Source organism: Lathamus discolor, chromosome 5 (genome assembly GCF_037157495.1).
Source record: "Lathamus discolor isolate bLatDis1 chromosome 5, bLatDis1.hap1, whole genome shotgun sequence".
NCBI lineage: Eukaryota > Metazoa > Chordata > Aves > Psittaciformes > Psittacidae > Lathamus > Lathamus discolor.
In genome coordinates, this window is record NC_088888.1 from 105,104,195 (window position 1) to 105,129,569 (window position 25,375).

Genomic DNA, 25,375 nt, shown 5'->3' on the forward strand with positions numbered 1-25,375 from the left:
CTGGTTGAACAAACAGATCTGCAGGACCTCTTCTTGACAGTATACTAGCTCTGATCTGAAAAGAGACACAGCCTTAGACATCTGTTTTAAGGGCATAACTATTCTGAGCCTATTTGAACTCAGTACAAGGCTCTGTTTATATTTCTTTGATTAACTGAAAATAACCTCTTGTTAAGGAAGTGACAACCCATACTTTAAGATCGTGCTGAAGTCATTCACGAGAGTGAAAAAAAATACGCCAAAGGTTAGACAGGTCAAAGCCCTTGTTTGGATCAAAGCATATGTTGAACACTGTAGAAATGCCAAATCCTGAAGTGTTTTGTATTTAAGGTTGAAGTTTGGAGTAAAAAGATATTATAACAATAAATCCCTAATTCAGCTTGTTAACATGCTACCACATTCACAAAGGCACAGCAAAGAGAGTGATGCTTCCGATGGAGCAACTGGATACCAGTCTAAGCGTGTTAAAAATTTACAGCACAGCTGAGATCATTACTGTAATACCACATCCAGTTCTGATAGGCACATTTCAGAAAGGACTTTAATGCAATGGAAATGGATGCTGAAAGAGTGACAGGCACGATTTGTGGTCTGTCCATAAAGTCTGTCTTACTGTGAGAGACTAAAAAAGCTCAGCTGATTTTATTTATTGAGGACAAGGTTACGAGATAACTTGTCTGTGGTTTTGTAAGGTTGAGCCTATGTGGTGATGGAACAGCAGGCTCCAGTTTCCACTTGGAGCTGCATGGTGTGGGTGCTTTCAACCAAAATGCTGGAGAAATGCCAGCTATGCCTGGGCTTGAAATATTCCTTCTGTGTTGAGGGTAAATCGAGGTTGGGCTGTACGTTAGTGGGGTGCTTCCCTTCTCTGTCCATGCCTGATCTGCAGCTTCTCAGGGTGGATTAAGGGTTGAGGATTAAGATGGCCAGGGTTGAGGGTGGTGTGGCCAGATGGATGCAAATTAAAAAGGCAGCCTTTCTTCTTAACAGGGTCATAGCCACTGAAATAAATTATATGGGGCAGACTGTCCTTCACTGAAAGTCTCTAATTCAGCGTGAGATATCTCCTTGAAAGGTGTGCCTAATTCATAGCAGTTCTGGTGTTGGTTTGGGACTTTGTGGCTTCAGCTATGCAGGCTATCAGACCAGGTGATTGAAATGATCAAACAAGTGAACTCACCTGGCCTTGCGATGTCTGTATTAAATAGTAATATTTTAAAAGTCTTAATAATAAAGTCTTTAATAATAATATTGCATTCCTATTAAACTGGCTGGGGAATGGAGAGGTCTCAGGGAGGACATCTTTAGTCTGTGAAAGCTTATTTCACATTTGTGGCCAGAATGACTAAATTTATATTTTCTTTCCAGGAAAGAGCTGGATCTGAGCTTAGAGCTGGGTTCCAACACTCCCGAGAGCTTACTCTATCTGGTAGGACATCTTTGAGCAGGATGAGGGGTGTTTTGCTTAATTCCAAATTAAGTTTCCGTTTGACCTGCTCCTTGGTCTATAATGACCTGTTGTGTAGACATCTTACCCAACTAGATGATCTTTAAGGTCTCTTCCAATGCAGACTGTTCTATGATTCTATGAGTTGCCTTGCTGGAAGAGATCCATCCAGCTTTGCTCAATTAAGGCAGTATCTTGCCTTTGTCAAGGCAAAGGCTTGACCACACACCCAATGGCATTTTCTACTTCTATGGGTCATACCATCATCATGCCTCACTGGTGCTTGGGTGTTGCTTGCCTTCTCCCTGAGGCGTGTGGAGCCCTGTGCTTCTCACCAGGCTAGGCACAGGACCCTAGCAGCACTGGCCCATCTCCTTGCCGGCCCCACACACCAGGAGCTGTGCTCAGCGCTGCTTTCCAGAGCGACTGCTGCAACTCCAGGCAGTCAGTGAGGGTTTAAAGGGACGTTGCTTCCTCCGTGCTGCCCTCAGGCACAAGCTGGAGCATTCAAGGAGTTTAGAAAAGCCAGAAAGCTGCTGAAAACAACATTTTACTCTCAGTGTCTAACATCATCACACCACTCCTGCTCAAATAAATAAACTCTGACGGGAATCCCCCCTCTCCCCTCCCTTCATTCCTTGCTTTAATAAAACTTGTCACAGAGCTTTTTTTTTTTTTTTCTTTTTTTCTTTCCAGTCAGCAGATTTTTAGGCTGGTTACTGACGGAGAAAAATGTCTCTTCTTCCCCCCCCCAATTGCCTCCCCTTTCTTTCATGTCGGGGGCCAAGTTTGGATTGGAGCCTGGTGAAGTTTCTGTGTCATTTCCTGTTGCTGCCCTCCTCGACACTCGCTCCCGCGCTCTGCTCTGCTCCTGCAGACGCACAGGGCGTCCGCCCTGCCGGCTGGCGGCTTTTGGGGAGGATGTGAGAGGGCAGGGGCATACCTCTCGCTCTCGCCTGTCACACCGCATTCCTACTCTTGCACTCCCCACGGGCTCAGCTCCCAGCCTGCTGCTGACAACGCCGGAGAAGCCGAATGGTAAAACAACTTTCTTCTCTCCAAGCAGCTTGGCTGTACTTCCCAGGCTGCTGTGAGCCCACAGCGGTGAGAGCGAAAACGTCCTTCTCTCGCAAACTTCGCCACGCATGGCTGTGGTCCCGTCCACGCAGGTGGTGGGGAGCGAGGCGGGTGCGGGGTGCTGGTGCTGTGGGTTTGGGTGGTGGATGGTTGAGGGGCTGCGGTGCGGTCCAGCGGTGTGAAGGGACCGTGGCTGGGCAGTGCCGGTTGTGGGGGAGCCCGCTGTGGGTCTCACTCCGTAGGAGAGGTCAGCATCAGCGAGGGCTGGCACAGATGCTGTGTTGCAGACGCTGTTGGCTTGTTGTGACTGATGGTAAAAAAAGGGTTGTTTAAGGGAGGGAGAAACCTCTGTACAGAAGCCACGAAGGCAGTGAACAGAGGTAAGGGAAAGAGCAAGGAGGGTGCTCAGCATTTTCACTTACGTGTTTGTCTTTCAGCTTCAGTCTAGTGTTTACAGGTTTCTCCTAGGACTTGCTTGCAGTGGCTTTAAGGGATTTGTGTGTGTGTAAGGTCCTGGCGATTGCTTTTCTGACCAGAAAGGACTGATACTTGTGAGAAACTGTATTACACTTGCTTGGAGGAGCAGGCATAAGTCAGCTGGCATCTGTGAAAACCTGCCTGTGATGCCTTTCTTTCCTCTGCCATTTCCTTATTTGCTCGCTAAACGCACATATATTTATTTATTTGGTAGGAAAATGACACAAATGCTTGTGCTTTAAAGTGGAGTGACTGTGACTTCATGTACTATTTCTGTCATTCCTGACTCGTTCAGTCTTGACTGTTTCTTGGACAAACAAGGCATAACAAACTGACAGATAAATCCTGAAGCATGTGCTGGAGCCGGTTCCCGGAGCTTTCAGAGTTAAAAGGCTTTCTTGTATTCACTGTCACACAGCAGTAAATTTCAGCGTGTCAGTAAGTGAGGGAAAAAAAGCGCTTGCAGAGCATTATACACCGTCAGATGGAGTCAGCGCTGCACAACCCGTGGGTCTTCACAGGGAGGATTAGTTCCCAACACCTCCAGCTACACAGCAGCATTTAGAAAGGTCAATTATATGTAGAGCGTTTAACAGCTAATTATAAGGGGGCAGGGGGAAAGCCTTGGAGTTGTCCCTGGGAAAAATGACCCTAAGGCTTTGTGTACAGTGTGTTTACTTCCAAGTCATTGCTTGATTCATGTTGCTCCATCAACTCCCCTTACTTTTATGTTAGTTTTGCAGTACAGTCCCATCTGCCCCCCTCCCCAGTGGGAATGCAGTGGAAAAAGGTGCAAGATGGGGAATGCAGAAAGGGGGCTTTGGGCACACCCTGAGCACATCAAACCTTTGCCCCGGCCTCCAGCCAAGTCACATCACCTCCCATGGCTGGGGAAAGTTCAGGCTCCCTGTCCAGCCTTGGCACCCCTTGTCTTGCTGCCATGAGCACTGGGGGACCCAGGAGACCTTGCTGACAGCTTTGCCTGGAGTCATTTTCTAGGTAAAAGCTCAAGGTTTGTTTCACAGTTCCTATTTGAAAGCCACAGTTTTTTTAAAAAACAAATTGAATAGGAAATACTTCTTCTGGGTTTTCCCATCTCGCAGACTCTGAGTACTGTGCCACTCCTTACTGATTTATTAGGAAGTTTTCTTCACCTTCAGCATTCCCCACAGCTGGCTTGTACCTGTACAAGTGAGCTGGTCTTGATGGTCTGTGCTGCTTCTGGTGATACACATGGGCTGGTCTGAGACAACTTCTGTGTGTTCGTGGGAGTTAGGATGGGCCAGGGCACTCTAGAAAGGCAGTTTGGATGCGGCCACCTTGTTTCAGAGTGTAAGAGAGTTTAATAATACGTAGGCGTCAGGCCGTGCCAGTTGGCTTCAGGGCTGAAGAATGGGCTCTGGCACGGTTTAGTTTACTAGCAGAGACAGAGCCAAGAGCTAATGAGCTCATGTAACAGAGGGAGGAGAGAAGCTGTAGCAGGAGTCCCTCCCAGCACGTCTAAGGAGCTGAAGAAACAGTATTTATCTGGAACTGTGCTCTGTATTTCTTGATATGAAAGGAAATGAAGTGTCAGGCTGACCTTTTTGCAGGGGTCCAACAGGCAACTCAGCTCTGAGGTGAATTGAGTCATTGCCCATTCAAGGTGATGGGGTGGGCTAACTGTGCTTCACTTGCCGCTTTTGGGTGCTTGAATGGTGCATAGGACCTGACCTCCTTTAGAAACCCATCCATATATATTTGTATTGAGAGATGAGCCTGTGTCTCAAACACACCTTTTGGGAGTCTTTTTCTAAATTATTCTAAACTTTATGTATAGGTGCTATAGTGGGAGATGAATATAATTTAATCCTTAATTATTTCGGATCTAAACGTGAATCCACTTTAAGCTGACCTCACGCCATTGATTTCAGTGGAGTTATTCCTGATTTACAGCAGTTGAGGGCAGATAAGAACTATGTGCTATTTTCTGTGACTTGCAAAGAAGAAAGCAAGACAAGAGAAACCCACTCAGGGTGAGATCACGATGGGAAATTAAGGGTCTTGAGTACCACCAAGAACTTTCTGGCTTTTTTTGGCTTTCTTGCTTGCCCAAAATCTCAGCTTTTTGTTGTGTTAATGGAACCCTGTTCTATACAAAAGCAAATGCTAGGTCCCTGCTTTTACACAGAACTACTGTAAAAGCAAAGACTAGGGTCCCTCTTCCGTCTCTCTCCTTGTGTATGTTCTCCACACCACACTTTCAGTGCTCATGTGGCCTTGACAGATGAGTCAGGGGATGGAGATTCAAGTTCAGCTGCTTACCTTGGGAAAGTGTTCTGGAGCCCAACAGACTTTACAGTCTGGAAATATTTCCTGTTGCACAACATAAATTGTCTGTTTCAATTTAATCCTCTTGTCTTGAATTACCTCATCAAAATACTACCTTGAGTAAAGCCCTCTCTTTGTGGCCACTTCACTGCAGTGGGGGAACCAGTATTGTGAGAGGCTTCAGGTTGTGAAAACTTTCTGCCAGAAGGTGGAGTGAGCATGTGATTTACCTTCCCCCCTTCTCAGTTTTGCACAGAGGCAGGGCAAACAAGTCTTGCTTTGTAGAAGTGGATCTGTGCTACTTCTAGTCCCTGAGCCAGACCCTTTGCTGCTGCACAAGCCCACGGTGGCCACTGAGATCTCCAGGAGAGATCTCTCATCACTGGTGGCTTGCCATGGCTCTGGTGGTCCTTTTCTCTGAGCTTTCTCAGTGCTTGATCTTGGTGTGATGCTCCCTGTCCTGCCTGAGGTTGCTCCAGGGATGCTCTGCTGCTCCCTAGTATCATGTTTCCTGATATCCGCGCCAGTTTCTGGTGGGGTTCACCCAGGGAGTAGCAGCAGTGTTTGGGGTAGCCTTGGCCTGCTAATTCTTGAAGGTGCTTTCTGACTCTGTCCTAGCTGTCCCCAGGCTGAGTCAGACACACTGGGTTCATCAGCTTTGCTCTTGTGTAGCTCCAGCTCCAGTTCTTGTGGTATTTCAGTGCTGATGCACAAATTAAGGTAACATTTACATGCTCTAGTGAATCTTCAGCTCCCCTGCACAAATCTCATGTTTTTCTCCTAATGCACTGCCACTACCTGAGGACAGTCCTTGTCTCCTTGCTATCGGGAGCTGTTGATCCCTGCTCTGTTTATGGAACATTGCCATAGCAGTGAGAATACGTAGAGATGGTCAGGATCAACCAGATGACGTTCTCACTGCTGAACAAACATAGCCAAAAAGGTGCATGTCCCCTTTCCTCTCCAAACATATTCTGTTTGCTTTGACTATTTTAAAAGCATATTTGGTACTGGAGACTGAAGCTTGCTATCAATTTGAGCCTTGCCACTGTGTGACTCACAGCTGTTTTAAAGGGATTAATGCTGAGGCTGGAAGGACACTTCTTGTTCTTCTGTCCACTGGCTTGGGGCTGCCTGATGTGTTGTTGCTTGTGGCAGTCACTTGCTTCCCAGCAAATCGGTTAATGGCACAGAACAGCTCAAAGCCAGAGGCTTTTCCTCCTTTCTCCTGACTTCTGGAACTGAACTGGTGAGAAGGAGGTGAGAGGCCTCTGCATCCCATCAGGAATTCCCTCAGTCATCCTCTCCCTCCCTGGAAGTGTTATTTTTGGTTAATTCATGCAAGTCTGGGCCTCCTTGGTCTATCCTGTGGGAGGAAGCTCAAGACTGGAATTTTGTAATAAAAGCCAGATTTTTCTCTGGAGGCAGACTGGAGGAGGCCACTCCTGTTGCTTCTCCAGTTCTTGTTAGTTCTTAATCAGCCTAATCTGTTAACTGTGAAAGGTTTTCTTTCCCTGCTGAGAATAAGCTTGCCTCTGAGGAAGGTCAGCCCTGGGCTGATCACCCTGAGATACCTGATTTCCGCAGAGCCAATAGTGGGAATCCCACCTCAAGCTACTTGGATGTCATCTTCCTGATGCAAGTTCCCAGCAGTTTGCTGGGGATGAGTCTTTCTGAATGCACCTTATACCATGTGCACTGTTTCAGAACCACAGTGTTGCTAAACCCAAGGATTTTCCCTCCACTATCCTTTGCCGGAGTTAGTGTGCTCTTACCGTGAGGAGCACAGAGAGTCACCTTCCACAGCAGCAGCCCCTGATTTTCACCGAAGCAGACACATCTTTGTACCTGCAATTTGGAGTGTTCTCAGAGGCTTTCTGTGGTTAGGAAAAAAATACAGATCTGGCCATCTGATTTCATCTGTGACCACGATATTTCAGTGTTCTACTCCTCCACTGACAATGGAAAGACCATCACTCCCTGCTGTCTCGTTTTGGACTGTCTTTGAAGGGAAGTTGTTTCTATAGGGGCTGGTGGAGTGGGAAGCTGAGAACATCTGAAGTTCCCATAATTTAAATATGCAGGTGCTACCTTTACTTAAATACATACAGAAAGCTTGTTAATTAAATCTGAGTTTGCTGCTTGGTCACCAGTCAGTGTACTAAGGATAGAGGTAACACCTGAAGCTGATATTTCATCCTCACTGGTGCCTGACAACACTACCTGTAGGATACTCTTCAGAGTTTCCCAGCTCGGCTTAGTTTCACTAGCTTAATAATATCTTAATAACTAACTTAGTACCTCTTGTGCTGCTTTTAATTTACTGGTCACTGTGATTTCCCTCTGACAGAGCTTAAATTATGCTTGGATTTTTTTTTTTTTTGTCTTTATTAATGCATGCATGGTCTGTGTAGTCTTCAGAGATTTATTTTTCTTGAATGAAATCAGCTTTCTTTTCCTGGCTAGTGTATAGTGAATGACTATCATATTCAAATATATGCTTTCAAGTTCAGACCTTTCCCTCAGACATATTGCTTTACACTACATTTGGCTGTGTTTAGCTGCAGTGCTGATTTACTACATCAGTGACCATGAAAGTCTCAGATTCCTCTGACTCCTGTTTTGTTGTTTCTCTCTATTCACTATCAACAATGCTCCAGGTTTTAGAATAGTTGGCAGATTGTAAGCTTAAATTTCTTACTTCTTTTCTTCCACTTGATACAACGGTTACAATCAGGTTAACATATTTAGCAGATTTAGAGCTGATTACAGACCAAGTACAAAAGGCTCTCCTGAGAGCAATGGTGCCATGAATGTCACAGCAGCATGTGGGCCAGGTACCAGATGTGCACAGGAATGAAGGGATAAAGTTCTGTCCAAAGTGCAGGGAAGATCCCTCATTTCTCTGCCACCAGCAGAGGCTGAAACCATGGAGTGGTCACCAGATAACTGCTGATGACAGTCCTTGTTGCTTCCTTGTTTTTCTTGAAGAAGTCTGTAAGTGTTCTCTGCTGTAATTCAGAAGTGAGAAGGATGCTTTTCAGCAAGCTATGGAGGCTTAAACTGCACCAAGCCTGCAACAAGGGTTCCCAACTCCTCCTGAATTTTGTGTCCAAAAAATTGTCACCTCTTTTCTCTGTCCCAAACCTGCAGCTGTTGGTCTGTGTGGAAGCTCTGGCTGTGAGATTTGGTCAGCCAGAATAGAATAGCTTTCACTATTGAGTCTTTAAGAAGCAAATGCATGCAAAATTGGGAATTCCCTCCGTTCTTGGCTTTTTGGTTTGGTTTTTTTTTTTTCTGCTTGTAGAATCCCAGGCTAGGCAAACCTGCCAGGCATGCTAACTCTTCCTGACAAACTGCTGTAAAACAGGGGTTGCATGTAGTGACAGCAACAGTGGCAGCAGAAACCCTTCCCAGAGAGGAAAGAGTACACCATGGGCACCACAGTCAAGTCACCCTCCATCTTCTGCTTATGCCTTCCTGCAGGGTCTGCATCCCCTCTCCTTCAGGTGAGTGCTGTGTCAGGTGGTGAACATCTGATGCACTGCTAGTGAGAACCTCCATCTGATATTTAGGAAAGGCTTCTCTGCCACGTCAACTAGCTTCTGAGAGGACCAAGCCAGTAGATAGGTGCCTATTCAGATATAAGTCTGGGCTTGGTATTTCCAGCTGACTGGCACTCAGCATCTTCTCACTCAGCATGCAGGAACACCTAATTGCCCTGCACAGACACGCTGTCTCCCTGGACTTGTACCTGTACACTTAGAGGTTCTGAGTCACTCCTCAGAAATTCAGTGCTCTCCTTTTGACTGTGTTGAATGCCTGAACACTTAAGATAGGTGCTCCAGGTCATGCTGCTGTGCAGGATGTCTACAGGTTCATTATTGTGACACCAAGGTAAGACTTTTATTAAATGTGGCCTGAAGTCAACTTTCCATTGCTCAGCTTTTGCAGGTGCAAAGGCTACAATCCAGAGAAGGGTTTTTTGCCTTAAGCAGTATTTGCCAAGCAGTATGCTAGGCACTGCCTGTTGTTGTTACTAAGAGAAATTATGCATGTTAGGAAAGGGATCACTTGGCTATCACACCATGCAATCTGACTTTATTTTCCAACAACACTAAACAGTCGCTGATTCTGCCCAGGCCTTGCCTGTTTGGTAATTTTCTGTAGTTGTCTCTGAAGCAGGAGCTTGCTTGCAAAAATAAAAAAAAAAAAAAAAAAAGCATCCAGGACACTAGTTTCTCTCTGTACAGCTTTAACTGTGCAGCTGGCTGCCAAGCATCACACAGCAGAGTAGAAAGCAAGGCAGAGAAGTGCTTGTGAATCACCATGGAACAACATTAGACGAGCCATGCAGGCCCATGTGATTTTAGGCAGGGCTCAAGAATTTTGTTCCTTTAGCTTCCACCCAGGGGGCAAATTTGTTCATTTTGCTGGCATTGCAACAATGATAAAGCCTTTGCACCCATTTACCCTGAATGGGTAGGGTTCAAGCTCTGAAACGCTGTTCCTATTATGTGTGGTATTAGCATGGTTAAAGGAAAGGTGGAGATTTGGTGGGATCAAATCTTATGTACACTTAGCTGCTTTTATCCCCTTGTGAGTATATAAAATATCCTTAAAGCAAATATAAGTGGTGTCATCAAAGTAGAAGTAGATCCCGAAATCAAATAGGTTCCCTAATGTGAAGTATGTTTTGCAAACATATGTGGGGAGATGGATACCAAACTATGAGTTGTCACCTATCCCTCTGAGATAGATGCTGAGGATGAAGCGCTGACATTTGACAGCCACAATGGATGTTGGAGGGAAATTTTAGGAAGGTTGAGGCACCTGTGTCTGTGGTCACCAGATGGCCCAGTGGTTCATCTTTCCCATGCAGGTTCCTGAGCCTTATCAGGGTGGGAGCCAGTTGGCTTGGACTAAAACCATGTGAGATAGCTGTGTAATAGCATAGGCAGTCAAGGTCCAGCACCCACACTTGAGCCACTGCTCATCAGAAATTCACTACTATAGAATTCACTACTACAGAAGCAGCATAAGAGCTTTCTTTACCTTTGATTCTTTCCTGTCATGGCAGAGGTCACATAGTTTGGATCAGCTCAGAGATAAAGTGAAAGCATACAGCAAGCAGCAAAAGACAGCCTGAATTAGGAAGTCAGAGGCATTTTCTGGGAAATACAGGAATGCAGGCAAGAATAAAATGAGGAAAATCACCTGCTCAAGAGAAGGAACCTTGAAAGATGGACATAAAATCTCCTAACTTCTTTTTCCATGTCTCCTGGACAGCCTACAGTTATTTCACAAAAACACATCTTGAAGCAGGCATGCTAAGTTATAACCCTATTGCAGTGGCTCTTTGGGACCTAATGTACCTTATAGAACCACTGTGGATCTAAGGAGAAGTCTAAGTGCAGCTGGAAGAGCTAAGAAACCTGTGTCCTCCACCACTCCAACATTCATGACAGTAGGAGGGTTATCTTATCTAACTGCAAATCAGGAATGCTACCTGGAAGCCATCTGTCAGAGGTTTCATTCCTTTTTGCTTGCAACATGCTGGAAAATTGAAAAGCTCTGTGTGACCACTTTGTGTTATTAATGAGTGAAGGTTGGAAAAAATCCCCATGACTTTCTGTTGTACATGTTTCTTGAGAAAAAACATGCTATCCGTGGTGAGACCTCACAGCATGCTAATTCTCAAAGCATATATGCAAACATTTGAAACTGGAAGGTTTGTTGACCCTGGAAGAAAAAGCAGATTCCAAACAAGCACTCAGAAAAAGGTTTCCCGTTTCCTCAATATATGCCCTTGCTTTATTGATGAGTGGATGCAGTTTGCCTGTGTTGTGGTTTAGTCCTGTTTATTTTCTGAATTTGTATACATTTTATTTCTGGACAATTACAGTTTCAAGAGCTGGCCATAAGGTAGGCAGCTGAAGAGCCACATTGCCTCTTCCATCCTCTCTCGTGCTGAATTTCCAGACTTTGGGTCTTGCTTTTGACCAGAAATTTTGTGATGGGGACTGTAGGGACTAGGTTACAGGGAAAACGCAAACCTCCATCAGGGTTTGAGCTTGGGTCTGCAGAAAACAACCTGCTCTTTCAATCTGCAAAATCACTTTGGCCCATGAGGACCTACAGATTAAAACCTCATAGTAAAGGAAAACTTAACATAAAATCTCCGTGGCTTTTAAGGGAACTAATTCTACCTTGTTGTTCCCGTTGAACCATGTGACTTAAAGAAGTAAACCTCCTCAGAAATTCTCAGGAGGGACATGGACTGCTTGAGGGTATCCGTGAGTTTTCCCCCTTGTCCATGGCTGGGTAGTTGATTCAGGTGTTGCACTGCTGGGGTACAATATCCAGTAACAAATCTTTCCTGTAAGGTTCAAAGGACAAGGAAGAAGTCAATGCTAAGGCAGGCTGCAGTTTTTGTGGGGGAACATCTGTGATCCCTCATTCCTTCTTCCAAGTATTTAATCTGTTATGTCACTATGCAGACTCTGGTACTGTAGGATGATACCAAATTGTTCTGTTTGACTTCACTTTTATTTTCCCATTCAGTCTGAAGGTAGGGTCATTACTGCTGCTGTTTACCAGGAGGCGCTGTAAAAAAATTCTAGCATGCATTTACATTTATTTATACTTAAATAACATCTGATACATGGTGGAGGATAGACAGCATGGAGCAGCTATAGTGCTGTTTCCAAAGAGTTTAAATGGTATCCTTGGCAAGAAAATAGAGAGGAAGGAAAGATCTGTTACATGTGCCTGTGTATTGCCTCTAGAATAGGATCAAAGTTAGGAAAAGAAACTGTGTTTTTGTTTCTCCACAGTTGTTAAGAGTTCACAAACTTCCCAAGACCCACATTTCAAGGCTTTCATCAACCAGATTTTGTACATTTACGTTTGTTCAACATAGTTTCCAGGCAGCAGGTGATTAGTGGTTAGAAATGGCTTGCAGTTTGGTGATAATTCGATTAAGTGAAATCCTTAGGAAAATGAACATTCCAGATCTTTCATTTTTCTCTCCTTCACCTGTGGATCATGACTGCTTCCCCACCCAATCTCAGAGGAGGCATCTACTCTATCTCCTGCATTTCGGAAAGGAAGAGATGAATGCTAGTCAGGAAAGACATGAGGATGCCTCTAGCCAAAATGAGCACCAGGAAAAGACATTAACCCTGAAAAAATGCCACTTTTGTATTTTTCCAGGAGAGCTTAAAATGCAGCAATTGTATCAGCCTCCCCAAGAACTCCGTGTACTCTGGTTCTTTTGAATTAATTTAGCGTTAAGGACTATGCTGCGCTACTGCGCTATGGAGTTACAGTGTCTCCAGAGGTGGAGGAAGCCCAAGATTCATGGTAATTTGAGAAGACTCCCATCTCCTCAACATGTTAAGGAGAGCAGCCCCCAGTAGCATCATCTTCAGCAGCACTCCTCCATCTCTAAGTCTGATGCAGTCTGCAAACAAATGAAGATGACCCATACCTGTGCATTTCCATGCTGGCCAGTGAGCCAGCAAAGAAAATGGGGAAAATAAAAATAAGAGGTAAATATTCAAAGTTTGGCCATTTTTTAAAGTATTTTTAAATGAGAATAATTTTCTAATGTTGTGCAAGCTGGGCCTTAGGGTTTATCTTTTTTTTTTTTTTTTTAATAAAAAGGTGAAGTTGCATAAAAGTATAGCTTGACCCGTCAGTCCTTCCTAAGAGAAGGAACATTTCATGCCCTGCTCCCTCATTCTTAAGTGGGGAGAGTGGAAGGGAGAGTTAGTACTTAAATACTCAAGTAGGTACTTTTACAAAAATGTTTCCTTCAGGAAATTTTGGTTAAAAATATTGTTTTAAAAGGGATGATGTCTTGCTGCCTTCCTGTAAAAACTGTGGATATATGCCTGTGATAATCATTGACTCATGTATTTCCAGTTGGTTGGAATGGTTTTATAAATGTTTGGATTTTCTGCACACATGGCTTTACAAACAGCTGCTTGAAGTGGTTTTGCAGATCTCCCTGTGATAATGACATATCATTCGTGTCTCCAAATCATAGGCTTAATACCAACACAGCGCTATCTGGGGTGGCAGAGGGAGAGAAACAGTTTCTCCTTCCTTGTGTCCTGGAGACTTTTCCAGTACTTGGCAATCCAGCATGGCCCTGCGTGGAGCAGCTGTTACTAGGCACTGTCTCAGGTCCTCCTGGCCCCCATCTCACAAAGTAGGCCAACCCAGCTGTTTTCATAAGTACCTACATAAAAGATGAATAAAGGACCAGTGAGACCATTCGGTCTGTCTTTCTGGATAATGGCAGCCATAGATTTCCCTTGAATTAACTCCCATTGCAATCACAGCAGGCAATCGACCTTTGTTTTTCAAGTGGTACCATTCTCAGCAGTGGTAATTCCACCATTGCAAGCAGCTGACATGGGTACAGCTATTACTCTCTTTCTTCTTGGCCCTTTATCCCTTTGAAGCTGCATATGTGACATTAGTGGTCCATGTATCCTTGCTTGAGACACCCTGAGCTGTAGTAGATTCTCTCAGGGAGTGCATCCAACTTAATTGACAGGACCCCTGTATGAAGAATGCGTAAGATCCCTTAGGAAGATTTTCAGTCTAAACCTATTTAAAACTTTATATGAAAAAAGAAAGGTCTGAAAGTTCCCACTCAGCAGGATAGTATCCATGAGACTCAGTTAATTCACCTTGATAGAGGCCTTTAAGAGAACTTGCAAGTGCATGCTGCATTAGGGATAGGACATGCGTGAATGCACAAGAGCAGCACCAGATAAACAGAAAACATTGCAGCAATCTAGCTAGGAGGTCATGGGATCCGTGTAGCTGGCAGCATTGCTGAGCAGATCGGTTTGCACTGTGGCTGTTTTTTTCTCTCAGATGGGATAAAAATAAGATAGATTAAGCATATCCAAGAAAAAATAGTTTTGCAAAGGCTTGAGCAAGCTGCCAATATCAGCAAAGGGAGCCAGTAATGTAAGCAAACTTCAGAGAAGGAAAGCTGCAGAGTGCCCTGCTGGAAAGAGCAAAGGGAACCAGCTCTGCACGCTGGCTGGATGTGGGGTGAGGGGTTGGAGGGGTGATTAGGTTGATTTTTGTCTTCTGTGTTTACCAAGGCAGATCCCAATGGAGAGGAAAGTTTTTCTTTTAGCTGATAAATATTCCTGCCTCCAATTTAAAATGTTTTCCCCCCCTTCTGTGGCCCTGTGAGTTAACCTCTGCCATGCCAGGTCATGCAGGCTGATAGCTAGGTGCTGAGGAAATTTGGTACTCCTGTCACGGCTGTTAATGTCCGTTCTGTTTCTTCAGGGTTAGGTATACATTTGGCTTTGATCTTGCACCCAGCTTTCCAGCAGATCCTTAGGAATGACCAATTCAGGCAAGATGAGGAGCTGCTTGCTCCCTTAAACTGGATCTTGCATCAACAGAGTGAGTAGCAATGTCTCAACTGTCTGGGCCATAGGATGCTCCCCCGTGAGCATGAAACTGCAGTTAGGATGTATGATGGAGCAAAAGCAGATGGTGTATCAGGGCTTTGCGGGGCTCAGATGAACGATAGGTACTGCTTCTTGGTGGCTCCGTAGTAACTGGCTATGAGCTTGGTCTCAGGCAGTGGGAGATCATCTGCCTTCATTTAGTTAGCTGCGAGAGCAGCTTCCTGGTGATTTCTGCTCTTGCTTTCCTTTCTTTTTGGGAGTCACTACTGCTGGGTCCAGTCTAATGGTCTACTGGGGCTCCATACATTAAGTCTTCAGGGCTGCTGATGCATAGAAAAGCCCCTTATGCAGCAATAAGAGGGTGACACCAAGTCTGAAACTCTGATTTGGCAGTACTTACTCTGCTCTGGGGGGTGTAAATGGCAAGGTGCATGGCCAGAGGGAACAAAAGCTAGAGGATATCATTCCCCACTGATTAACAGTTATTTGCTGGTTTCTGGAGTAGTTACTTTAGACCAGTTTTTAAATGCACTTAATTCAGACAGAGGTAATCTTGGTGAAAGGGGGGTTGGGCTCATGTAGGGAACATTCTGGGGATAAACATCTGCCTCCTTTTGGTTGACAACCACATTTGTTACATTAAACAAATACCACTATCTGACCCAGAGAGCTTGTGGAAGGAGGCCAGAAAATAAACTGCTTTGCTACTGACAAGATAATGGATCAGAAAAAAAAAAAAAAAGATTGCAGTGCTAAAAAAAATTAATAAAATAAAACTCAGTAAAAAAGCTGCTTCTCATTTCATTTTTACATTGCCCTGAAAATGAAGTGTGGTTTTTCAGCTCAGCCTCACTTTGTAAAGTTGGTGGGTTTTACACTTGGCAAAAGAGAATGATAAGGTTTTCCCACATTTCTTGAGAACCTCATTAAAAGTGTGTCTGAGTGGCAAAGTTCACTTCCCTCCATGCGTTAGGGCCAGGGGGGTGATGTGCTTTGTATGAGAAATAATAACCAGATACAAAAATTGTGCCAAGACTCTCAGACAGCCAAGAGAGGGTTGGATCTAGGCATTTACCTTGGTCTTCTACAGCTAGTGTCTGTCTGTCTGCATCTGTGGAAGCAATGCCATTAATGCCAATGCACTGATCCCTCTGTCTGGCCCGGCCACATTGGTCTCCCATATGGGTATGATGCAATTTCCTTTGTTTCTTTATTGGGAGATTAAAGGAGCTGCCTCCTCTCCCTTTTCATTGTAGATAATTTATTGTTTCTGGATTTAATAACTTTTTGTATTTGAAGATTTCCTGCAGATGGATTAGGAGCAAATGTGAACATTGCAATGACAGCACTTTTAAGACAATTATCTACAGTATAGGCTACCTGTTTCCTGATCCCCCTATTGTATAGATAAAAATTCATGTACATAGCCTAGATGCCATTTCAAAGGCAGTTTTGGTTAACAGGTATTGTTTCTTACAGTAAATTTAAGAGAGAAATGATCTGTTGGTAAGTTCAGTGGTGACATTAAGAACTGCTTCAGAAAGTTCTGAATTCTCCTCTTGGTGTGTGGCTGATTGGGTAATGCTTTTTCTCTCAGGACAGTGGGACACCACTCCTTATCATCAAGTTTTGCATCTGGAAGTCCCTCCTATGCAGAAGCTTTCTTTGGCTCTCTTGTAAGCAGCAAATGGCATGTGCCATAATGAGTCAGTAGTGTTATGTAGGGATTTACTTTAATAAGACATTGAGCTGGAGATTTGGCTGAAGTTGTTAACTCCAGTCCACCTGCTCTAGGGGCCAGACAGATGTAATTCCATAAGGTCTCACAGGGCTATGCTATCTTAGCGCATGCCATCTCATCCCCTGAGAGCTGACCCTGCAGCTGTGAGTTTAGCTGTACTGAGCTGACAGGTTGGCTTTGCTGAAGCCGTTTTGTCACTGCAGCCCTGTGCCCCACAGATAAACTCTGCTGTGGGACCACAAGGGACTGCTTGGTGTTCAGCCCAAGTGGTGAAGTTGCACCCTTTTGGGCTCTCCAAGGCCTTGGGGGACACCTTGTGGGACTTGCCACATGACATGACATGGTTGTTCTTTCAGGGCACAGTTAACTAGAGCTACTTATTTATTTTTATTGTTAAGCACAGGAGTAGCATGAAGAAATACAGATGTCTGTCAGCTTTGCAGCAAGTTCCAGAGACCACTTTGTGGCAAGTTTGGGTTGCTTCCATATTTCTACTTGTCCCATTTTCTCAGATGTAGAAGACTCCCTTGAGTCTGAAACTCTGGCCTTAAGGTTTCCAAGGACTTGTTTCTTTCTGCAACAGTTCTGATGTTGTGGGGTTTGTTTGTTCTTCTAATCAAAAGCCTGTATGGGAATGTTCTTTCCAATTGCACCTCATTGGTGGTGTCAGCCCTGTTGGTGATACATCTCCAGGTCCCTGGGCTGCCACAGACTGGCCGTGTGGGTGACCATCTCAGATGGGGTTTTGTGAAATTAGAGCAGTGCCCTGCTTCACCACCAGGTTGTGAAGAGCAGTGTTTTGGAGATGGAGCTGTTTGGGCACTGCAATAGATGGCAGCTGCATCAAGTACATCCTCACAACTTGCATTCAATGGGATTTTGTGCTAGTTTCAGCAGAGACTCTAAAGAGAAATTTCTTGCACGTCTGTGAGAAGTCTCTCTTGCCTGGAGCCAAGACATGGAGGAGAAGCAGCTGACACAGCCACCATTGCTTTGCTTATCTTGTGTGTTACTGTTGAGGTCTGAGCTTTGGCCAAGAGTGACTTCTGTCTCCATGCAGATGCTCTGCCATGAGTCTGTCTGGACATGCATTCTGCTTGGAGGAGCCAGATAGCAGCTCTGTGACATGGCCAAGGATGACACCTGCCTGAGGAGGTCTCCTCCTATGATATGATGCTGGGAAGCATGTGCTTGGATTGGCTAAGCTGTGATGCAGGAGGAAAGGAGACTTTCTCCTCAGCTTCTGGGAAGAAGCGTGCAGGTCTAGTCATGTTGCAGGTGGCTTCAAACTAAGATTTGTCCTGACTGGCACATTGCAAAAGGTCTAGGAGGATGCTGCTCTAAGGGTTAGGTGGTTACCAACATGTATGGGAACTGGATTAGGGGTTGAACCCCTGCTTGGGTCCTCAGCCTAAAGTGCTTTGTATGCTTGTGGTACTCCTGCTTTGCAACTGGGCTGAAGATGGCCAGTCAGAATGTACTAGAGGCGTGTTTGCATGTCTGTTAAAGGTATGTAAAGCAATCTGGTTGATTTGCTTAATAAAGACAGTGTTGCAGAGGGATCTTATCATCCATAGTAGAGGGACAGTCTTTCTGCATCCATCCATTTCCAGTGCTCTGTGAGTCAGTACATTCCAACTCCACGTTCTGTCTGCTATAACTGAGTACTTCTCCCTGTGAGAACCCTCAAACCTGTCTGTTTTACTGTCCACTGATGAACAGTAACAACCAATGAGCAATGAGTGGCTGCTAATGCTGCAGAAATGGCCTTTAGCAGAGGCAGCTCAGCAGCTGATGATTATCTCCTTCAGGGAGAAGCTTTGCAGGGGGAGTTCCCACCTCACTGGATCCTTGCTTCACTTGGAATTATTTTGGTTGTATATCTTGATTCAGCATGCCTCCAGTCCTTTTAGCGGGTATGAAGAGTCACAGCTGGAGTCTCTGTATGTGGAGGCCCATAAGGGCTTGCAAAGCTCTTTGAACACACTGACACTTCCACTTGTGGTAGGGCAGTGAGTGATATGTTGGGTTTAGCAGTCATGATAAGCCCCATGGTGGGTTGAGGAGGCACTTGAACCACGTTGCGCAGAGGATTTTTTGTCTTTGCTCTGGTAGAAAGATGGATCCATCTCTAGTGATTGTGCGTAGCCTTGTCATGAACACGATCTATATTCTTTTTAATAATACCTTTTTTCTTCCTTGTCAAATAAAGGGTTGCTCTACTTACCTGGATTTACAACTCCATCAGCCAAACTCTATGAATAAATTTCATACAGTAAAGACATAGCTAATCCCTGCCAAAAAGCTTATTTTATTTTTTTTTTTAGTCATATAGTTCAACTCTATTGCTTGGAAGGAGAAACTAAGCAGCAAATAAGAGTTCCTGGCCCCAGCATGAGGTACTCTGTTTGCATAGCCATTACAGGTGTGTGGTTTTTCACACGTCTCATTGACAAAGTGTTAACCACAAATGCTTATGTACAAAACGAGCCAATGTCATTTACCTCCTCCGTCTGCTGGAGAAGGTCCAGTCCTACTCACCCACCTTTTCAAAAGCTTAATGGAGAGACCTGCAGAGCTAGTGGTATGGTGATAGATACAGTAGGGAACAGAAAGTTTGCATTGTCTTTTTCAGGCTGCAGAGCTTTTCACTGAGGAAACTGGAAACACAAACTGAATAAATGGGTCTGATGATGCTGGGCTGTGAGCAGATTTTGAACCCGCAATCTCCCCAGCACACCAGCACTTAGCCTTCAGTCTCCTGAGTTATTCAACAGCCCTCTTAAATAGGCCAATTATTTGTCTATGCAAGAGCGACTCAGAGAGATTTTCCGGTCTGTTGACTATGAAATATATATTTAGTTTTCTTCAAGAAAGCCCATTTTTTGTTTGCAATTTGGGTGAAATCAATATTCCAAAATGGCATTTCAATACAATCAAGATTGTAAAGTAAGCAGGGTAATGAAAAGACAAGTATTGTGAACAGATTTTCAATGACAGAAAGTTCATATAGTTGATACATATTTTCAAATATATAACTTAATTTCACAGTGATAAATATGGGAGACTGACAGCAGATAGATAAGAACTACAGAAGGAGGGGAACAATGTGAAACTGCTTGTGTTTTCCTCCTTAGCTAGTGACAGCCTACAAGTGTGTCTGGGACTCCCCTGGATTGAAGAAGGAGGACAGGTATTGTTTTTATGTATGCTCTTGGCTGGAAAAAGCTAACTTTACGCTATACTTAGAGCCTCTAGTATTGCAGCGAGCCAGTTGCTGGATTTTTTGCCTCAACAGTCGGATGTATAGGGTTTAAAGGCGGAAGAGGGGGGGTCATCACATGAGTCAGGATTGCATTGATGCCCAGGCTGATGGTGCTGGAATCACTATCGCTCCTATGTGCAAATCCCCCAGCTTTGCCTACCTTTTCATGTGCTACACAAATGACTCCCTCTTGCTTTTCCCAGAAACGTGCGGTGTGTTTCTGCTCTGCTAAGCAGTGGCTGTATTCCAAGCAGCAGCGGCTGCATTTTTATGCTCTTGTATTGGAGCAGGACTCACATAGTTTGAATCATCACTTGCAGTCACCCACAACAGAAACGCTTGTGATTAAAAACTTGTGAGATCATCCTTGTATCTTGCAAAACCAGGTTTGGCATCTTTCTGAGGAGAAAAGCGGCTAGAAGAGTGAAGAAATTATATGCCCCCAGTTGTGAAAGTTGACACAAAGGAGGCAAGTGTAGAAATGCCACATTATCCCAAAATAACTTTGAGGTGGTGGATGAAACAAACAATGCTGTATATTTTTTGTATTTTCTTAATAGTAGTATCACTCCCTAAAATGTCATCCTGATTTCCCAAAAGACTGTAAGAATCAAACCTGTTTGACCAGAGAGGGGTAAATGGACCTAACTCACCTATGAATCAAGCTTTCTAGATTAATTACTATTATTCTGATTAGAAAGGAAGTTTGGGAACTTTTCAACATGAAATGAAAGAAGCTTGCAAGAATGAAGTAATAATCTGTTTGAGAGGAGGATTGAAGTATGATTTCAGATTGGTTAAAAAAAAAGAAGACATGAATGCTGAGAACACTGTTATTGAGTACAACCAGCATCTCCTACCTTTGCAGAGCTGGTGAGCAGGGATGTAACATTTAGTGAAGAGGGCATTGCTTTGGGTTTGGAGTTCTCCATCCTGATTCATTTTTCATGCTTGTCACCACATGCGTTTTTGAGAGTGGGAAGTTTCCCATCTGTCAATGGGTCGGTGCATCTGTGTGATGTCCGTGGTGTCCAGCCATGAACTGAGATTTGCTGAGCTGCCATTTGCCACCTCGCTGATTTTAGCCAGGTGCTCCGGATTTCCAAAAAATGGTGAATTTTTCAATTTGGGATGCTGCTGTTGACGTTAGCTTAAAAGTGGGCTTGGGCATTTTCTTTGATGGGACAAGCAGATGTGCTGCTGCTACACTTTGCTGCCAGGAGTCTAAGGTAAGACTCAGACCTCCCAAACTTTCCTGTTTTTTTGCCTTAATCCAGGGAATTAGGCTAGCATCTTTCTTATTCGTGCTGGTTAGAGAGACTTGGAGCTTTCATAAGATGTCAGATTTTGATTGTAGCTAATAAAAAGCAAAGAAAATTCCTGCATGCAGGGTCTGGCAGGGAGATTGAATATTTGTGCAATATGAAAGGTCCTCTCAGGTGCGGCTTGTGCTGTATGGTTTTTGTAGTGTTCAGCAAAGCCTTGTCAGTGCTGGGGTTTCCTGTTGCTCATAGCATTCCTTTACTATTACTTTTATTTTTTGTCTTGCTTTGTAGAATTCGATCTCTGCTTTAAATTACATCTCCAGTAATGTGTGCGCTCTGATTATTGCAGTGTGCCTCACTGAATAGGGATCATTCTCTTCCTCAGCCTCAATTCACTTCACCTTGGCTTATAACTTTACTTTCTGGGGAAAGGAAGGGTTTGTTTTCCTTTGGGATTGATGGAGATGCTGGTCTTTGATTTCTACGTCCGTGGCCTGAAATCGTTCTCAGATCCAGCCTGTCATATTGAAATGATTACTTCTTTCATTGTTTGAATCTCCCCGTTATTTCTTGCCAATACCGTGTGAGAGAACGTTCATTCCTGCATTTACCAGGGCTTTCTGCATCTGGTTGGACTGGCAGGTTCACATCTGTCTTTCATAAGGAGGATTTTGCAGACAAGAACTCCCTGGAAAAGGATTAAGCCTTTTCGTTGTTGTTGTTGGTCCTGTGTTTGCTGCCACTGAGAGGATGATACATGCTGTGCACGAGACGCACTGCAACAAATGCACGTCCCTTTGAGGGGATAGATATAATTGTCTTTCTGCCCTTAGTCACCTATATTACAATTTACACTAGTGAAAAGCCAGCAAGTGCTTTCAGTGCAACAACCCCTGCGGTGCAGAGCAGCTCTGAGGTTGTGGTAGAATGATGTTTGGTAATTCTGAGGCAGTGTCCAAAACGGATAAAGTAGGACTTTGAGTGGCTGCACATGTATTTTCCCATCTTCTTAGGCTTGTTTATATACTAATTCCCTATGGACCGGAGAATTCTGTACATTTGTTAATGGTGGATAACATGAGAAAAGTTCTGTCCGTGCACTGAACTAGCTTTTCTTATGTTTCTTAGGGTCTGCTAGACTTTTTTAGATAAACAGGTAGGTAAAGTGTTAGATAAATAGATTTTTTTTACTATCTACATTCCCCTGCATGACATGGTTGAAGTGTCTAAGCTCTGACCTCCAAGTAGTTACCATCAGTATTTAGGTGGTGTCTGCGGGTAAAATTGTGTCTGAACACCTTGAGTAGGCTTGTTGAAAGCTCTATGAAGCAGAGGAGCATTTTCTGCGTAGTGGTCCTTCAGGCCTGGGATCACATAGGCAGTTGTGGGGCAGAGAAGGAAGCAGCTTGATTTAGTTTACTCTGACACTGATTTGCCTCGGTGACCTTGGGCAAGTCAATTAACTTTGTGGTTTAGCTTTGTCAGTTGTGAAAGGTAAATATGCTATGCTGGTTTTACAGCATAGATGATGTCTTTGAGAGTTAATTAGTCGGTGTTAGAGACACAAGAGTTTTATGTAGGGGTTATTCATTAAGTCCTTGGTCCCTTTGCTCACAAGGGTGTTAATTGCTCTCTGCTTATGGGATGGCTCTGATGAGATGAGAGTAAAGGCATATGGAAGTAAGTGTGTGACTAACAAAGCAAGCCTGGGGCAGAACAGATTTCCCCAGGCAAGAAACTGAATTGTTATTGGCCGATTGGCTTTCCTTTTGGCACGTGTTCTCTTCCCCAGTTCAGGGAGCACCCCAGGATGACCCCACACTTGTCTTGGAGCTTTCAGGACTGCTCACTCACTTTCAGAGGTGCTCAGCCGCATAAGGGCAGGAAGGATCTAAACTCCCCTTCCCCTCCTATCTGTGTGGCCAGGTGAGGAAGTCAGGAACGTAATTTCATGGACCATAAATACTAATAATTCCAGGTACTTATGATTCGAGCATGCACATTAATGTGGTGTGAGCTCTCTCCCCTGGCTGGAGTCAGCGTAATCACACTTAGGACCTGTTTGTCTTGGCAGAATTGCCCTTATGAATGAGGTAACTGAGGAAAAGACATTCCTTCACTCATGGCAAATAGCTAAAAATATCTGAACTTCCACAGGCCTGGAGAGGAGAGCAGGAGCTGGGGTAAAACTCAGATCACGGACCTCTTGAAATGCAATTGTGAGCTCCTTTACAGAGCTGAGCAGGGGCTGCAGGTCCCTTTCACCCTCCTCACACCACCTTTGTTGGACCAGACTTTACCACGGAGTATGTCTTGGGGCTCAAAATGCTTTGTCCATCATTCAGAGCATGCAGGTTACAGCAAATGACCTCTGTTCTTGCTGAAAACCCTGTTTTACTTCTCAGTGGCTTACATAGTGAGTTTACAAGAGTAATGCAAGAGCCTCTGCTCTGCAAATAGCTGGGAGAGCATTTTGGGCAATGCTGCTTTGGGACAAGAATACACAGCACTTTTGTTAAACTAAGATGGGTTGAAGATTAATATGCTCTTCTTCTGCCCTTTAAAATGAAAATTTAGTAGCCTTTCTCTTTGACAATGGGAAGAGATGCTTTGAAAGACTTAGGGCTGTTAAACTATCTGGACACGCAGGGATGGCCTAGTTTAAACTGTCCAAAGGCTAATAGTTGCCTTTTGTGCACGTGCCTGTATTTAAAGGAATGATTTCAAAATGAAACAAGAATGTGCATCATTTCACAACTTGAAAGAAGCCAATGAGGTGATGCAGTTATGCCTTCCTCCCCAGAAATCTGGCTCCAAGCTTTCACAGACAAAGAAAAGGGCTTGCTCAGGTAGTGTTTATTATGCAGTGAGAGTTCCTGTTGCTGCTTTTCTCATGCAGCTGCAACGACAGGCTGGTGTGTTTTTATGTGTGCATGCATGTACTTAGAGTCACTTCATAAATCACATTTGAAAAGTGCTTTTTGTTTTTGGTGTGTGTTTTGGAATTTGGCAATAAACAAGTCAACTAAGGGAAAAATCAAACCTGGGTTTGGTTCAGTCACCAGCTCCGGCAGGAGGGACGCTCCCAAGATCAACATCTTTGTAAGTGCACAGTAGCTGGAATGTGTGTATCAGCTACTTTTTTGGCAAGGCTGAAGTTGCTTGATTATTAAGAATGATTCTTTATTATTTATGTCACCCATCTGAGGCTGCTGTATCTCTGCAGATGTGCCCTAAAGCAGTGAAGCAAAGCAGAGGCAGCACAGCCAGACTGCTTATGTTTTATTGGAAAGCACTGCTTTCATTGTGAGAACAGCTTTTTACGGCCAGCCAGCTCCATCTGTCCTTGTTTTCCTTCCAGGAATGCAAGGGGCTGGGGAGAATGAGAAGTGGGGAAATGCAACTTTGATTGAAACTCTAGGGGACCATGAAAGAGAGCAGAAAGGAAAGCAAGAAAACCATAAAAACACTGTAGTGGGGGACAAAAAAAGGATGGCACAGTCCTGAGAGTGTGACAGGGCAGTAGGGTCTGTAGCATCTCTTTTCTTAGGATGCTTTTTTGACTCTTGCTGTGGGCTCCTCCAGCTTGTAGTCTTCACTGAAGAGGCTGGATTGAGATTTGCTTCTTTTTGAAGTCCAAGGGAATGTGGCTATGTTTTTCTTTCATTTCCTCTTGTAGTGCCTGCAATGGAAATGGCTGTACCTGTCTATGAGAGTGACTTATGGGTCCCACTCACTGTCACTCAAAAGCTTCACATTAGCCTACAGGGTGCTGGGAAGATGCTGTATGGAGAACTGAGGCCAGGAGGGATGTAAAGCTTGATCTGCATGAGCACTTACGTGCTTGTGTGCATCAGCAAAGAATCCAGGCCAGACACCAGTTCTCCCAGTTCCAGCTTGGAGGCTGCGGAAGCCAAATGCCATGCTGCCAGCAATTTTTCTGCCTCTACGAGCAGGGCCTACTTGAGGCACCCAGTAGGTGTTTGCCTTGTGTGGCTGATGACTGAAGCAAGGAAATATTTGCGGCCTTCTTTACGTAGATGGCTGGGCTGGCAGGCTTTTCTTATGTTGCTTTCTTTATGAGAGAAAAGCAGCAATACGGACCATCGTGGCCTCTGTAAGGGAAACAGCCCTTCCTCATCTGGGCTGCAAAATGCAAATTTGCCCATGTGGTTGTAAAATTTCACACCAAGGCTCTGCCCCATGGCTTTTGGGCTCAGGGCTGTGCTGCTGAGCTTCTCAAGAGGAGGAGGTAACTTGCTCAGCGGGGCAATTTGTTCCCTTCACGATGTGGAAATGATTAAGTCCTCCTGAGTCTGAGCTGGGGTTTGGAAGTGCATC

The 25,375-nt window shown here is 44.4% G+C and overlaps 1 protein-coding gene across 11 annotated transcripts in view; it reads left to right on the forward strand.

Annotated features, from left to right (window-relative positions):
* EVA1A (eva-1 homolog A, regulator of programmed cell death) overlaps window positions 1-25,375 on the forward strand; it is a 211,752-nt gene that overhangs the window by 144,702 nt on the left and 41,675 nt on the right. The window contains exon 1 of one of the 11 annotated variants that reach the window (XM_065681772.1): window positions 2,206-2,485. The exons of the other annotated variants lie outside the window; for them this stretch is intronic. Coding sequence (XP_065537844.1) covers window positions 2,221-2,485 — 265 coding nt within the window. The 5' untranslated portion in view covers window positions 2,206-2,220. Of the gene's footprint in view, window positions 1-2,205; window positions 2,486-25,375 lie in introns of those variants that run through there. 11 annotated transcript variants of the gene reach the window in all.